Source organism: Pristiophorus japonicus, chromosome 9 (assembly GCF_044704955.1).
Source record: "Pristiophorus japonicus isolate sPriJap1 chromosome 9, sPriJap1.hap1, whole genome shotgun sequence".
Taxonomy (NCBI): Eukaryota; Metazoa; Chordata; class Chondrichthyes; family Pristiophoridae; genus Pristiophorus; species Pristiophorus japonicus.
This window is the reverse complement of record NC_091985.1, coordinates 54733112-54748964: the sequence shown is the minus strand read 5'-3', so window position 1 is coordinate 54748964 and position 15853 is coordinate 54733112. Positions and strand designations below refer to the sequence as shown.

Sequence of the window (15853 nt, the reverse complement as noted above, 5' to 3'; positions counted from 1 at the left end):
GAACTGGTGGACACCAGTGTGATCCACGGCGACCACATCTGCAGTAAGTGTTGGCGGGGAACTTCGGCTCCGTGTTGATGAGCTGGAGTCCGAGCTTCAGACACTGCGACACATCAGGGAGGGGGACACTGTTCCATAATGCAGTCGCACCCCTTAGGCTAAATAATTCAAATTTGCTCCATGGTCAGGGACAGGAGGGTGTGACCATGAGTGAGGCAGGTATGGGGACCCAGGATGTAGTGATGGAGGAGCCTCAGCCCTTGCAATTGTCTAACAGGTACGAGGTTTTTGCTCCCTGTGTGGATGAGAGCAAGGACTGCAGGGAGGATGAGAAAACTGGCCACAGCACCGTGGTACAGGGGGCCATTCAAGTGGGGGGAGTAAAAGGAAATGTGGTCGTGGTAGGAGACAGTATAGTTAAGGGGATAGATACTGTTCTCCGCAGCCAAGAACGTGAGTCCCGAAGGCTGTGTTGCCTGTACAGTGCCAGGACATCTCCTCTGGGCTGGAGAGGAACTTGGAATGGGAGGGAAAAGGTCCAGTTGTCATGGTCCACGTGGGTGCCAGAACATAGGTAGGACAAAGAAAGAGGTTCTGCTGAGGGAGTATGAGTAGCTAGGGACTAAATTAATAAGCCGAACCACAAAGGTAATAATCTCTGGATTACTACCTGAGCCACGAGCAAATTTGCATAGGGTAAATAATATCAGAGAGATAAACACGTGGCTCAAAGATTGGTGTGGGAGAAATGGGTTTCGATTCATGGGGCACTGGCACCAGTACTGGGATAGGAGGGAGCTGTTCTGTTGGGACGGACTTCATTTGAACCATGCTGTGACCAGTGTCCTGACGAATCGAATAACGAGGGCTGCAGAGAGGACTTTAAACTAAATAGTGGGGAGAAGGGTTCAGGTGAGCGGAAATTTAGAAAGTCAAAGCGAAAGGAGACAGCAAAAGTGCAGGGTAACGATAGGGATAATGACAACCAGAGTATGACAGGAAGGGACAGAGTGTATACACATTGGAGTGCATCAGAAAGTGGGGTCAGCAGAGGGGAAATTGTAAAAAGACAAAATTAAAAGCTCTTTATCTGAATGCACGAAGCATTCGTAACAAGATAGATGAGTTGATGGCACAAATGGAAATAAATGGGTATGATCTGATAGCCATTACAGAGACGTGGTTGCAAGGTGACCAAGGCTGGGAACTGAATTTTCAGGGGTATTTGCCATTTCAGAAGGATCGGCAGAAAGGAAAAGGAGGTGACCTCTTACCGCCAGTGTTGCCCCCGACAGCCTTGCCCGGTGGGAAGCTGCCAGTGAAGTTGGCCTGACAATGGCGGCCACGGGATCGGCTGGGCCACCAACAGGCAGCCTGGCACCCCCTCTTGGGTAGCAGAGCACTGGCCCGGCCGAAACCGTCCCTGGTGGCCCAGTGCGCGCCACTAAAGTGGCTGCAGAGCTCGCAGCGGCCCTCTCCTTTAACTGAAGGGGAGGGACATTGCTACACATCAACACGACTGTGTCGCGCGGACATGCTCAACGCGCCAGTGATGACATCGCCCGCCTTCTGCCCAACTCCCGGCCCACTTCCGCACCGCAGCCGCCCGAAACACCGCCCCAACTGAGACTCAAACAAAAAGAGGGCAAAATCTCTCGGGGGGAGAATAATAATTTATTTTGAAAGTGGGGGGGGGGGGAGGAGGGCAATTTCAGCCCCAAGGAGAGAAGACAGGATAAATCAAGAAATGGTGATTAAGTGATGTCAAGTTTAGTGTTTAAAAGTCTGAATATTGTAAGGAAAGGGTAAACTGAGGGTGATATGGAATTCCATAATTTAGGGATCCAAGGAAACAATGTGTTAAATTTTGAGGGGGGGCAACAGACACGATCGGTGGCGGGTCGGGTGTGAAAGTGTTTTATTTCCCCAATGTGTCGGGACCCCGCTGTGACTCCGCCGCTATGCACCTTGACCAAATATCGGGTCTGTCAGCGCTGAGCAGACCCGAAACGTAGCAGCAGGGGAGCAATTAAAATCATTAGTGCCTTGTTGACAGCCACTTATCAATGTTTTTTTCCCAACTTTTTAGATTTGACAGGTTCCCCCACCGGTTTCCCGCTGTGCGTAGACCTTGTCAGTGAAGCTGAGGCGAGAGGTCAGTGGCCATTGAATCAGCTCATGAGTTGACAAGGCCGAAATTCAGGGTCCTGATAAAGCCTGTTACCGCCGTTTTGCAGCGGCCATGCGGCGGAATTGAGTGGCCATGCGTTGCAGTCGATTGGCCGCCATGACCCAAATTCAGCTTGGGAATTTTTCGGCCTGTCCCCCCGGCTGCTGCCAACCGTCGCAAGCGTGTCATCAAAGCGTGCACCACCAATCTCCCGCACCTCCAACACACTCCACCCCAAATGTACCTGGAAAAATCTTTGCTCCGCTGTGCGGTGCCCCTGACAGCTTTTTCTGTCGGTGCATCTTCCATTCACTGTGAGAGCCATGGCAGCATGGCGGCCCTTCACGGGGAAGGCGCACTGCCGTGGCCGCCATGTTTTTATTTTTGCCAGCCGACTTCCCGATTGTCCGACCAATCATTGCCCTGGGTTTGGCCGGGCCTTCAATAGGCAGCCAGACACCCCCTCTTGGGTGCTAGGCACCCTCTCTTGGGTGCCAGGCCGCTGGCCCGGCCGTAACCTTCCCTGGTGGCCCAGTGGCCGAACTTACAGACTCGCCGATTCTCTCCCTTTAAATGAGGGGAGAGACGTGGTGACCAACATACACACTGACATCATCACCGCTCTGCCGCTGAGTGACAGCGGCGGAGACGGGACCCCACCACAACTTCTGCCCCTCACCATGACTTACTGCCACACATCCACCCCCATGATGACTGACTTCCGGTCTTGTTGAAAAAAAAACAACAAAGAGCTGAATATCGATCAGGAGGCGACCTCTTCCCATGCAGCGGTAAAACCGGGTAGGAAATCGTAGGTGCGCCAGCTTTCTGGCGTGCCTGAATTTCGGACCCGACAGCTTCAAATGTCAATTCAAAGCTCCCAGCTGATTGAGAAATGTTCCCTTAACCACTACAGATTCAGGATAATGCAAGCCTTTAAACAAGTCCCCATCCAGTCTGACCTCATTACCTCTTCCACCATTGACAGATCGTTTCTGTCATCTCTACTTACCTGCCATCCATTCCATCAGCATGAGCGTGCTTGAAACTCTTTACCTTGGCCCTCAGAATCCCACCATGATTAGCCCCAACACCAGCAGCACCAGTCACACCAGCAGCACTAACAACAACACCACAAACCTTCTCTGCAGGGCTGGGAACTCAACATCCAGGGGTATTCAACATTCAGGAAAGATAGAATAAAAGGAAAAGGAGGTGGGGTAGCATTGCTGGTTAAGGAGCAAATTAAGGCAATAGTTCGGAAGGACATTAGCTTGGATGATGTGGAATCTATATGGGTAGAGCTGCAGAATACCAAAGGACAAAAAACGTTAGTGGGAGTTGTGTACAGACCTCCAAACAGTAGTAGTGATGTTGGGGAGGGCATCAAACATGAAATTAGAGGTGCGTGCAATAAAGGTGCAGCAGTTATAATGGGTGACTTTAATATGCACATAGATTGGGTTAACCAAACTGGAAGCAATACGGTAGAGGAGGATTTCCTGGAGTGCATAAGGGATGGTTTTTTAGACCAATATGTCGAGGAACCAACTAGGGGGGAGGCCATCTTAGACTGGGTGTTGTGTAATGAGAGAGGATTAATTAGCAATCTCGTTGTGCGAGGCCCCTTGGGGAAGAGTGACCATAATATGGTGGAATTCTGCATTAGGATAGAGAATGAAACAGTTAATTCAGAGAGCATGGTCCAGAACTTAAAGAAGGGTAACTTTGAAGGTATGAGGCGTGAATTGGCTAGGATAGATAGGCGAATGATACTGAAGGGGTTGACTGTGGATGGGCAATGGCAGACATTTAGAGACCGCATGGATGAACTACAACAATTGTACATTCCTGTCTGTCGTAAAAATAAAAAAGGGAAGGTGGCTCAACCGTGGCTATCAAGGGAAATCAGGGATAGCATTAAAGCCAAGGAAGTGGCATACAAATTGGCCAGAAATAGCAGAGAACCCGGGGACTGGGAGAAATTTAGAACTCAGCAGAGGAGGACAAAGGGTTTGATTAGGGCAGGGAAAATGGAGTACGAGAAGAAGCTTGCAGGGAACATTAAGACGGATTGCAAAAGTTTCTATAGATATGTAAAGAGAAAAAGGTTAGTAAAGACAAACGTAGGTCCCCTGCAGTCAGAATCAGGGGAAGTCATAACGGGGAACAAAGAAATGGCGGACCAATTGAACAAGTACTTTGGTTCGGTATTCACTGAGGAGGACACAAACAACCTTCCGGATATAAAAGGGATCGGAGGGTCTAGTAAGGAGGAGGAACTGAGGGAAATCCTTATTAGTCGGGAAATTGTGTTGGGGAAATTGATGGGATTGAAGGCCGATAAATCCCCAGGGCCTGATGGACTGCATCCCAGAGTACTTAAGGAGGTGGCCTTGGAAATAGTGGATGCATTGACAGTCATTTTCCAACATTCCATTGACTCTGGATCAGTTCCTATGGAGTGGAGGGTAGCCAATGTAACCCCACTTTTTAAAAAAGGAGGGAGAGAGAAAACAGGGAATTACAGACCGGTCAGCCTGACATCGGTAGTGGGTAAAATGATGGAATCAATTATTAAGGATGTCATCGCAGTGCATTTGGAAAGAGGTAATATGATAGGTCCAAGTCAGCATGGATTTGTGAAAGGGAAATCATGCTTGACAAATCTTCTGGAATTTTTTGAGGATGTTTCCAGTAGAGTGGACAAGGGAGAACCAGTTGATGTGGTATATTTGGACTTTCAGAAGGCTTTCGACAAGGTCCCACACAAGAGATTAATGTGCAAAGTTAAAGCACATGGGATTGGGGGTAGTGTGCTGACATGGATTGAGAACTGGTTGTCAGACAGGAAGCAAAGAGTAGGAGTAAATGGGGACTTTTCAGAATGGCAGGCAGTGACTAGTGGGGTACCGCAAGGTTCTGTGCTGGGGCCCCAGCTGTTTACACTGTACATTAATGATTTAGACGAGGGGATTAAATGTAGTATCTCCAAATTTGCGGATGACACTAAGTTGGGTGGCAGTGTGAGCTGCAAGGAGGATTCTATGAGGCTGCAGAGCGACTTGGATAGGTTAGGTGAGTGGGCAAATGCATGGCAGATGAAGTATAATGTGGATAAATGTGAGGTTATCCACTTTGGTGGTAAAAACAGAGAGACAGACTATTATCTGAATGGTGACAGATTAGGAAAAGGGCAGGTGCAAAGAGACCTGGGTGTCATGGTACATCAGTCATTGAAGGTTGGCATGCAGGTACAGCAGGCGGTTAAGAAAGCAAATGGCATGTTGGCCTTCATAGCGAGGGGATTTGAGTACAAGGGCAGGGAGGTGTTGCTACAATTGTACAGGGCCTTGGTGAGGCCACACCTGGAGTATTGTGTACAGTTTTGGTCTCCTAACCTGAGGAAGGACATTCTTGCTATTGAGGGAGTGCAGCGAAGGTTCACCAGACTAATTCCCGGGATGGCGGGACTGACCTATCAAGAAAGACTGGATCAACTGGGCTTGTATTCACTGGAGTTCAGAAGAATGAGAGGGGACCTCATAGAAACGTTTAAAATTCTGACGGGGTTAGACAGGTTAGATGCAGGAAGAATGTTCCCAATGTTGGGGAAGTCCAGAACCAGGGGACACAGTCTAAGGATAAGGGGGAAGCCATTTAGGACCGAGATGAGGAGGAATTTCCCGAGATGAGGAGGAATTTCTTCACCCAGAGAGTGGTGAACCTGTGGAATTCTCTACCACAGAAAGTTGTTGAGGCCAATTCACTAAATATATTCAAAAAGGAGTTAGATGAAGTCCTTACTACTAGGGGAATCAAGGGGTATGGTGAGAAAGCAGGAATGGGGTACTGAAGTTGCATGTTCAGCCATGAACTCATTGAATGGCGGTGCAGGCTAGAAGGGCCGAATGGCCTACTCCTGCACCTATTTTCTATGTTTTCTATGTTTCTATGCAATCACCTGATGCTGCACAGGATGGAGGACATCAGCATCTGACCACGTTGCTGCCCGGGACGCCAGGGATAGCTTCACCATGGCCCGAATTACTTAATTGACTCTGTACACCCTGGCAGACACATGATGCGCCAGGTTGGCAGCACCCCATACCAACACCATAAAGCACCCCTACAATGACCAAGCAATACCTTTCACAGTCATCACCATTGCGGGGGGGTGGGGGGGTTGTCTCACCATTCACTGCAACTCACGAAGCCACTTCCAATGGTACACACAAATCTGTCCAAGAACGCATTGGGGCTAAACTTCCGGTCGGAGGCCTTCATTCGATGTGTAGCGTACGCACGAAAGGACTTTCCTGTACGCACGAAAGAGCTGGAGTCACATAGGTCTGGACCACCATGTGCAGTATTCACATTGATAATAATGGGAACTCTGTTTTTATGAGTTCCCATTATTATCAATGAGAATAAACCCCTAAGACATGAAACACAACATAATAAATAAAACACCTCACATATTTAAAATTAATTGAAATTAAAGTTAATTAAATGTTTTAGAGAAAAAAATATATTTAGAATTTTTTTTTGTGTGTTTTAAATAAACCTACCTTAATGGATAGGGTTTTTAACGTAAAAATGTGTTGTTAAATTTAATTTTTATCTGTTTTAAAACTCTTACGCTGGTAAAAGTAGGCTATGCCCCTGCTTTCACCAGGCGTAAGTGTTTGAAGGACATTCGCTGGGCATGAGTTGGGCAAATAGCCCAATCTCTCCCCCACGGATGTCCTTCTCCTGGGGATGCGGAGGATCTGGTTTTCGGCGCTTGCACACAGCGCCCTCAAAACGGGCTTTTGCGAGGCCTCGCTGGGTTCGTGCGCACTTCGTACGGACCCAGCGAGGCCAGAATTTTAGCCCCAAAGTGTTGAAAATAAAGCATGGGAGAGCCTCTGTGCAGTGCTTGTCAGTGTTTGCAGCATCTCAATGCTGTAGAACGCTGACAGCACAAATGTCAAAACACCACATTAACAGAAACTTTACATGAACATTGGCTAAAAGAACCAAGTGCCTAGCCTACCCTTGTGCGTTGTTAGTTGATATGATTGGACAAGGATGAGTGTGAGGGGTGGCTAGTGAGATGGGGATGTGATAATGTAGACAGAGAGGGATGGGTGGTGTGAGTAAGGATGTGCAGGTATGTTGTAGGGAAGGCAGATGGATGGGGATGTGATGATAGGCACAGCAGGATGAAGGTGACTGTGGCTTTGTACTAAGGTATCATAATCTACGGAGATCATTGAAACGTTTGCGGCACGGCAGCCAGGTCCTCCTGACAACATACCTGCTTGTGTCCTCCTCTGCAATGTGCAACCAGGCTGTGTTGATCTCCTAGGGAGGTCTCTTCCGCCCATGAGAAGGGAAGAAGACCTCCCTGCACGCTGTGACTCCCTCCATAAGCATGGGAGAGCCTGGGGTGCAGCCGTGCACCTCTGTGCAGTGCTTGTCAGTGTTTGCAGCACCTCAATGCTGTTGAACACTGACAGCACAAATACCAAAATAAATTTCGGCATGGTCCAGTTAAGGAAGCCGGCTGATGATGTGTCATCAAATGACATCACCGATCCGCTTCCTCTAATTGGCTGGGCAATGTGCTGTGCGGGCTTAACAAGCCCAATCTTGGGAAATTCATTTCCGAGGCCGGGATGGAGACAGCAGCGGGGTTGGGACCCGCCATCCACATCACCACCACAGATCCACCGAGGTTCGTAATAACCAGCCCAATGAGTTGTGTCAGAGTGATGACTAAAATAATGAGGAAGCAGGATGAAGGAACCGCATATTGGACAAAGGTACAGTTTGTAACAGAAATCTGTATTAAAGCTAAACGGTTCAAACACAAGGTTGAAGGTTTAATTTTGTCATAGTCATTTGATGCAGCACTGGTGTTAGGACCGCTGAAGATGTAAGTTTTACATCAACTGCCAAGTATGCTTCCAATGCCTTTAATGTGTTCTGAGAGAGTTTAAGAAAGTCTGAATACCAGGTTGAGACAGGCTTTAAGGTTTTTGTGATACAGCTGAGAATGAAAATAAACACAAGTACCAACAAGTTACAAAAACATCACAATGTTAATTTGAAAGTAAGCAAGACCATCAAGTACATTATTGCATCTATAAACCTATCTACTATTTATCTTCCTGATTTGACGCATTCAAGTTTAAACTGGTTGTAATAGGTAATTCTAAAGAGGCACCGTCTTCATGAAAAATCTGTCGGAAAACCTTTTTCCACTTTTTTTATTGATATATGATGTGATTATGGTTTTGCACCTCCGTCATCTTGAAAATAATGCTTGGCTCAAACACCTCTTTGGCCTCCTCAAGAAAACATTTTTCCATGAAGACAATGCTCTTTTGCTGAGTTGCTGCTATTGATATGTCTGCTACCATGCTCATCATGTCAATGAACCTCCTTCAACTAGCTCAACTAAAGATGACCTCTTCAAAATGGTTTCCCCTCCTCTCTTTCACTGGGCCAACTGCCTTTCAGCTTGAAAAATCATTGGGTGGTACAGTGGCACAGAATATTGAAGCACTAACGTAACGTGGCAGAGAATGGTGGGATACAAGTTTAATGAGCTGCTGATATCGGAGATACTAGGGGAGAGGCTGAATGGAAAACAGGTATTTCCCTCCAGGAAGAAATTAGACTGGAGGGAGAATCATCACTGACTGTTTTTTCCCACAAATGTCAGAAATGAAAGTTGAATAGTGTCACTGGAAGAGGCTGAGGAGGCTCACTGGCCATCTCAGCCACAGTAGAGGCTTAATAGGGAGAAGACGGGGCTGTGGTGCTAGAAGGCAAGACTCTCAGAAAATAAATAACGCTAAGTGTACTCGAAAGATTTTTGAATAATTTTTAGTAGTCCTGATCCGCATCAACACTTATAAGAATTATCCCCCTCAACCTAACCATGGTTCTATGGGTATTTTAGTTCTGATTCTCCGATCCGTTGTCCCATGCAGCGTGGCTCTGTGCTAGGAGTGTGAGATTGTGGAATTAAAACAATAATAGGCTCAATTTTCCCCAGTGATTTGCGGCGTTTTTTTGAGCAGACTGCTTTTTCTGGCCTCACTTAAAAATCCAGTTTCCCCAATCAATTTGCACCAGTGTAACTCATTTAGTTACATTTTTTTTAGGTAAATTTTTTTTTCATCCAAAGGGGTGTAACCAGTCACCTACGCTAATTCTGGCCATTTAGTGAACTTTGGCCAGCTGAAAGTTACTCTATTTCTGCTTAGGCCAGCGTATGTGGCCTCTCCAGAAAACCCTTGGGGAGAATTAAAGAAATTGGCGTAGGTAAGTAAATCGGAGGCCATTCGGCCTGGGCTAGGGGCAGGAAGCAGAGCGTACCGGGAGAAAGCACTCATTCGGGGACCGGAGAGGGTCGGCGGGGGAGGGAGCGCACTTACGGGCAAGCCCTTCGGCCTGGGTTAGGGGTGGGAAGCGGAGCAGACCAGGAAAGCACTCACTCGGGGATTGGAGAGAGTTGGCGGGGGAGGGAGCAACTGTTTTATCAAGAAAGACCTGGGCATGGCGATGCCTCTGGAAGTGCCATAGCTGTTTTGGAAGTAAAAGAACATGGAGTATCAGGAGGACCATTACTCAGATAACTCCTCAGTGACGGCAGAAGCACGAATCCAAACTCAACTTATTAATAAAGTGTTTGCAACTGTTTAACAATCTCCCTTTGTCATCATTTCACCACACCTTCACAAAAATTACAAGTCCTTTAATCTAGTACCCATCCTATATCATCACATCACATCGGAATTCTTTGGCCCTACATGGTCATCCAAACCTACATAACATGAATGAATAACCAAGCATGACATAAGTCCACAGTTTTCTGTATGACTATAATTTCCATGAATAACTAAAGACAAAATAAGTCAACATTCTCCTTTATTACAAGCAACTTAAAAGTGACCATAAACCATCCCATTCTTTCCTTACTCTATGCTTACCCTGGATATCTAAATGTGCCTTTCCTTCTCCTATTCTACTGCTTCTCCTAGCTGCGCCCACTTGAGATCCTGGTCCCGGTCTGGAGGCCTCTCGATTGCCAACTCGGAGCCGTACGGCACTGTGCATGCGCGTCCATTGCCGCGACGTCAAAAACTTAAGTTTTTTTCCCCGTGCATGTGCAGAAGGCCCGGCTGCGTTTTTCGACGCAGACAGCAGGCTCCACTCCCCAAGGCGACTGGCCACGCTGCGCGGCTCCAGATCACAGTATAAACATCGGGAAATATTTGGACATGTTTTTCTGGCGCATTTCTGGACCTAAATAACTGGTGTAACTGTGGCAATACGCCAGAAAACGGGCTTGGGCAAAATTGAGCCCAATGTTCCTTTTTGTAAAAATACAAATTCCAGATTATAAACCACTCCTGCATGCTTGTCATAAGTGATAGTGAGAAGCAACTTCCTTGTTTAGGACTGGTAGAACTCTTAGCCTTGACAAAAGCTCCACTTTAAAAGTTGGCCCTGGAATATACATTGATTTTACACCGAAGCTTTAGTTCCTGTGTGTAAAATTTCCAAATTTCTATCCATAATCAATGTAACTTCACTATCAACATGTAATAAATATATCCAACAACATGGTATCACCATGCATGTTACTTTTTACACATTATGTAAATGATTTCTTTTTACACATGTTTCTTGTTTACACATTAGGTGCTATGTTCATTCACTTCAGGTTGACCCTGCAATGGAAATAAAAGAACAACTTTAAAATAATAAAAGATTGTTCGGAAAAGTGCTCACTAAAAATGAATTATAATATTCGGTAAGTACTTGAAATATCTCAATCTGAACTTCAGCTGGGGTCACGTATGAAATATTATATGTAATTTGCTTTCAGTCCCTGCCTTGAATTTCTGGTTTTCAAACTAGTGCCTTTCTTGTGTTTTCACTTTACAATGGACAGAATACCTGTACTAGAAAAAGTCAATAATTAGCAGCAAAGCATATCTGACATTGCAATGACAGAGAGGCCCCTGTTTCTTTATGTTGTCATTGAAAGAATGGTGATGATGTGTTGGGGTGCTTCAGTCAGTTTTATGCTGCCTTTATGTTGCAGAACAGTTTTTCTTTACAGCGATGTTGTACTGCACTGGGGATCGGAGCTCTCCGATGTATAGTAGGATGGATTTCAGGGCATCTAATGCTACAGTGAAACAACAAAGCAGTTTTGCATCAAAATAGTTATACTTTTCTTTTCCCCTTGCTCCACAAAAGGAGTCAGTTCACAGTTAAGTGTCATGGGAACCATTTGAAAGGCAGCCAAGAGAGAAGCACAATGCAGCAAAGCAGCCAGGCAGGTCCGCGCCATGTTTCCTTTGTGAAACTGTGTCGTAATATGAAAGGTTACCAACTGGGAAAAAAAATCTCTGAATGGATCATAGAATCCTGCAGCACAGAAGGAGGCCAATCGTTCCATCATGCCTGCGTTGGCTCTTTGAAAGAGCTATCTTTGCGCTCCAGGTTTTGTCCTGGAGCAGTGTGAAAGGCGGCGGTGAAGCCCCCAGCGCCCCATCGCGATTGTCAGGTTGGGTTTTGCAGCGGCGCTGAGCAGCACCGCTGGGAGGAGCTGCACGGGTGTGCAACGCCCCTGGTTATGACACAAGTTTTGACACTTGCCCGGCCCGTCCACCTGGAAGTGCGCTCGCAATGGCCGCCTAGGAAATTTTGTGTTACGGTGGCATGGGCAATGTTTTAGGAATGTTTTGCTGTTTCCCCCCCATCGGCCTTTCCCGGAGCGTACACGGCCTGGCTCTTTAGCTCGGGAGTTTCCTATCCTTGCACCAAGAGAGGTGTACAACACCTCCCTTAGCGCTGCACCCCCTGATGCAGGGCCCCGATGCCCAAACATAGGGCCCAAGTTTCGGCCTCAGTTGCTCCTGATTTTTTGGAGCAACTGGTGTAGAACGGAGTATCTTAGAAATTCAAATTTTCGGCATTTAGTTTGCTCCAGTTCTAGTCGGTTAGAACAGTTTCACTTTGGAACAGAATTTTTTTTTTCAAAAGCGGGCGTGTCCGGCCACTTACGCCTGTTTTCAAAGTTTCGGCAGTGAAAACTTACTCCAAACTAACTTAGAATGGAGTAAATGAAAATTTTCGTACGCTCGAAAAAACCTTGTCTACACTTTAGAAAATCAGGCGTAGGTTACAAATCAGGCGTAGAGAATGGAGGGGGGGGGTTTAAAGGGAAGTTTACAAACATTAAACACTTCAGTTTTACAAAAAGAGTCATCATCAATAATAAATGATAAATACATCAATAAATCAACCAATAAATCAATCAAATAAATTAATAAAAAATACATTTAAAAAAAATCAATAAATAAAACATTTTCTACTTACTGACTGCAGCACCGGGAGTCCTCCAACAGCGTGCTGAGACAGCCCCCCCTCCCCCCGTGTGTCTCTGTCAGTGTCTCTCTCTCTCTGTCTGCCTGTGTGTCTCTCTCACTCTCTGTCTGGCAGTGTCTGTGTTTCTGACAGCGAGGGCTGGAGGGGAGGGGGAGGATGGGGAGGGGGGGTGGAGGGGAGGGGTGGTGGAGTGGGGGGGAGGGGGTGACAAGGGAGGGGGGGGGTGAGAAGGGAGGGAGGGGAGGGGGGTGAGAAAGGAGGGAGGGGAAGGGGGAGGGGGGAGGAGAGGTAGGAGATGGGAGGGGAGGGGGGGAGAGAAAGGAGGGGGGGTGAGAGAAGGGAGGAAGGGAGGGGAGGGGGGAAGAGGGAGAGAGAGAGAGAGAAGGGAGAGAGAGAGAGAGAGAGAAAGAAAGGAGAGGGAGGCTGAACGGGCCGGGCCCAAGACTTCGAGCTTAGACTTATCGGATTGACAGGTAGGTGGCGTCGGGTCCGGGGCCCGGGGGGGGGGATTGGGAGCGCGGATCGGGGGGAGCGCGGGGAGGGGCGGAGGGTGTCGGTCGGTCGGGGGGGGGTGGCGGAGATCGGTCGGGGGGGGGGGGGGGGGTAGGGGGAGAGATCATTCGGGAGTAGAGGTCGGTCGGGGAGGCGGGGGAAGGTCGGGAGCGGGGGAAGCGGAGGTCGGGTCGGGGTGGGGGGGGGGGGGGTGGTGGGAGTGGGAGTCAAGTCGGGTCGGGTCCAGTCGGGAGGAAGCAGGAGCTGGTCGTGGGAGGAGCCTTATTCACGCAGCCCCAGTGAGGCCATTCGGCCAGGGCTAGGGGCTGCGTGCTTCGGGCCCCTCCCACAGTTTTGGGCACCTGGAGCTAATGCACATGCGCGCCCACTGTAGCGCGCATGTGCAGAGGTCCCGGCACTGTTTTCAGCGCAGGGACCTAGCTCCGCCCCCTTCAGCCCGTGCTGCGCCGCGCCGAGGGCCAGCAGGGAGCCGGAGAATCTGGAAGTTTTTTTTAGGCGCATTTTGTGGTGCGAAAAATGGGCGTCCAGGTCAGGGCTGCGCTGTTCTAGGCACGGCCCGAAACTTGGGCCCTTACATACTAAAGTGCAAACTATTCCCGGCCGCTAACTTTCCCACCCCGCCTCCGTTTTCGCCCCGAAAACAGAAAAGCCTAAAATCCAAGCATTTATCCAATTCCTTTTCGAAAGTTATAATTGAATTTGTTACAACCACCCTTTTGGGCAGTGCATTCCAGGTCACAACAACTCACTGTGTAAATGTTTCTCCCTCATGTCGCCGCTGGTTCTTTTGCCAATCACCTTAAATCTGTCCTCTGGTTATCGACCCTTCTGCCACTGGAAACAGTTTCTCCTTATTTACTCTATCAAATCTTCTTTTAATCTTCTCTGCTCAACCCCACTTTCTCTAATTTCTCCACGTAACTGAAGTGTTTCATCCCTGGTTCCATTCTGCTGAATCTCCTCTGGACCCTCTCTAAAGCTTTGACACCTCCCTAAAGTGTGGTGCACAGAATTGGCCACAATACTCCAGCTGGGGCCTAACTTGTGTTTTATAAAGGTTTAGCATAACTTCCTGGTTGTTAAACTCTATGTGCTAAAAATTCAGCAACCTTACGCCCGATTCTTTGGTGACATTTCACCATTTTTGGCGAAAAACGATGAACCGGGAAATTTGGAGAAGTCTTAGGCCGGCAGTTTTTAAGAACCAATGGGGAGCGGACCACCGACGTGCAAGACTCGAAAGAGCGCTTTCGCCAAAAATTTGGCTCGCAGCGCACCCTTAGTTAGGCCAAAAAAAAAACGTCCGGGAAAAGCATGCATCGCAGCTCTTGAAACAGTGGTCGGTATAAGTTAAAGTTTTTATTTTTTAATTATAGTTAAATGTCTTGTGAATGTTTTTATTTTTTACTTTTTACAACTTTTGGCGGGAGTTTTCCGCCCTCCCAAGGCCTCTCTTGCGGCCTCGGAGAAAAGTTGCAGAACATTCACCGTTTACGCCATGAATCCTTGTGCAACGCCGATTTTTACCACTGGGCACACTGAGGCCCGAATTTTAGGCCTCGTAGCAGTAGCGGAGTGATAGCGATAATACCTCTGTCACCAAAAACTGAATTTCTAGCCTTTAACCTTTATTTGTAAAGCCTTTTTGACAATCTTCTCAACTTGTCCTGCTACCTTCAAAGACTTGAGTATGTACATCCCCCCCACCCCCAGTCTCTCTGTTTCTGCATCCGCTTTAAAATTGTACCATTTCGTTTATATTGCTTCTCCTCATTCTTCCTACAAAAATGAATCACTTCACACTTCTTTACGTTACATTTCAGCTGCCATGTATTTACCTATTTCACCAGTCTGTCTATGTCCTCCTGAAGTCTGTTGCTATCCTCCTCGCTGTTTACTACATTTCTGAGTTTCGTGTCATCTGCAAACTTATGCTCTGTATACCCAAGTCCAGGTCATTAATATATATCAAAAAGAGCAGTGGTCCCAACACCCACCCCTGGGGAACACCACTGTACACTTCCCTCCAGTCAGAAAATCAACCGTTCACCACTGATCTCTGCTTTCTGACCCGTAGATAATTTCGTATCCACGCAGCCAATGCCGCTTTAATCCCATGGACTTCAATTTTGCTAACAAGCCTATTATGTGGCACTTTATCAAACGCCTTTTGAAAGTCCATATACACAACACCAACCGCACTACCCTTATCAACCCGCTATTACTTCATTGGCAACAGAATCCCATTGCAGCTCCATTATATAAACTTCATGTGATGTTTCCTAATCCTCCAATCCACGAAGAGCAGCCCCTATAGCGAGACTGTAGCTCTTCCATTCCCACAGCTGTTAACCTGCACTGACAATTTAGTGCCAATAGGTGGTAAATTTGAAGCAGTTATTGCACTATTCATTTGCGCTCACTTGGAACCAGGTTGAACCATTAAACACAAAAGACTTTGATCTCATCAGTCTGGGCTGGAATCAAACTAAGGTCGTAGAGTTGAACCTAGTGCCACCCAGTTGCCTTCCATTTGTAAATATGGAAGCATTTTTTACAGTAACATAATGAGTAACTCAATTCAAATAAATGAGCTACATCTGGTCTTACTTTCAGTCTGAGGCCGCCAACAAACCAGAAATGTTGCTGCAAATTCTTCACTTTAAACTAAGCAGCTAACTGTTTAGTTCTGTTTACCATTCACCCTTAAACATCCTCCAATCACTATAAACCATTTAATAAATACCCTGTACAACGAACAAAGCAAAT

The 15853-nt window shown here is 47.2% G+C and overlaps 1 protein-coding gene across 3 annotated transcripts in view; it reads right to left on the bottom strand.

Annotated features, from left to right (window-relative positions):
• The window catches only part of LOC139273052 (protein kinase C epsilon type), an 801226-nt gene that overhangs the window by 92707 nt on the left and 692666 nt on the right, over positions 1 to 15853 (bottom strand). Inside the window, exon 13 of one of the 3 annotated variants that reach the window (XM_070889356.1) lies at positions 10849 to 10902. The exons of the other annotated variants lie outside the window; for them this stretch is intronic. Within the exon in view, the coding sequence (XP_070745457.1) occupies positions 10887 to 10902 (16 nt within the window). The 3' untranslated portion in view covers positions 10849 to 10886. Of the gene's footprint in view, positions 1 to 10848; positions 10903 to 15853 lie in introns of those variants that run through there. 3 annotated transcript variants of the gene reach the window in all.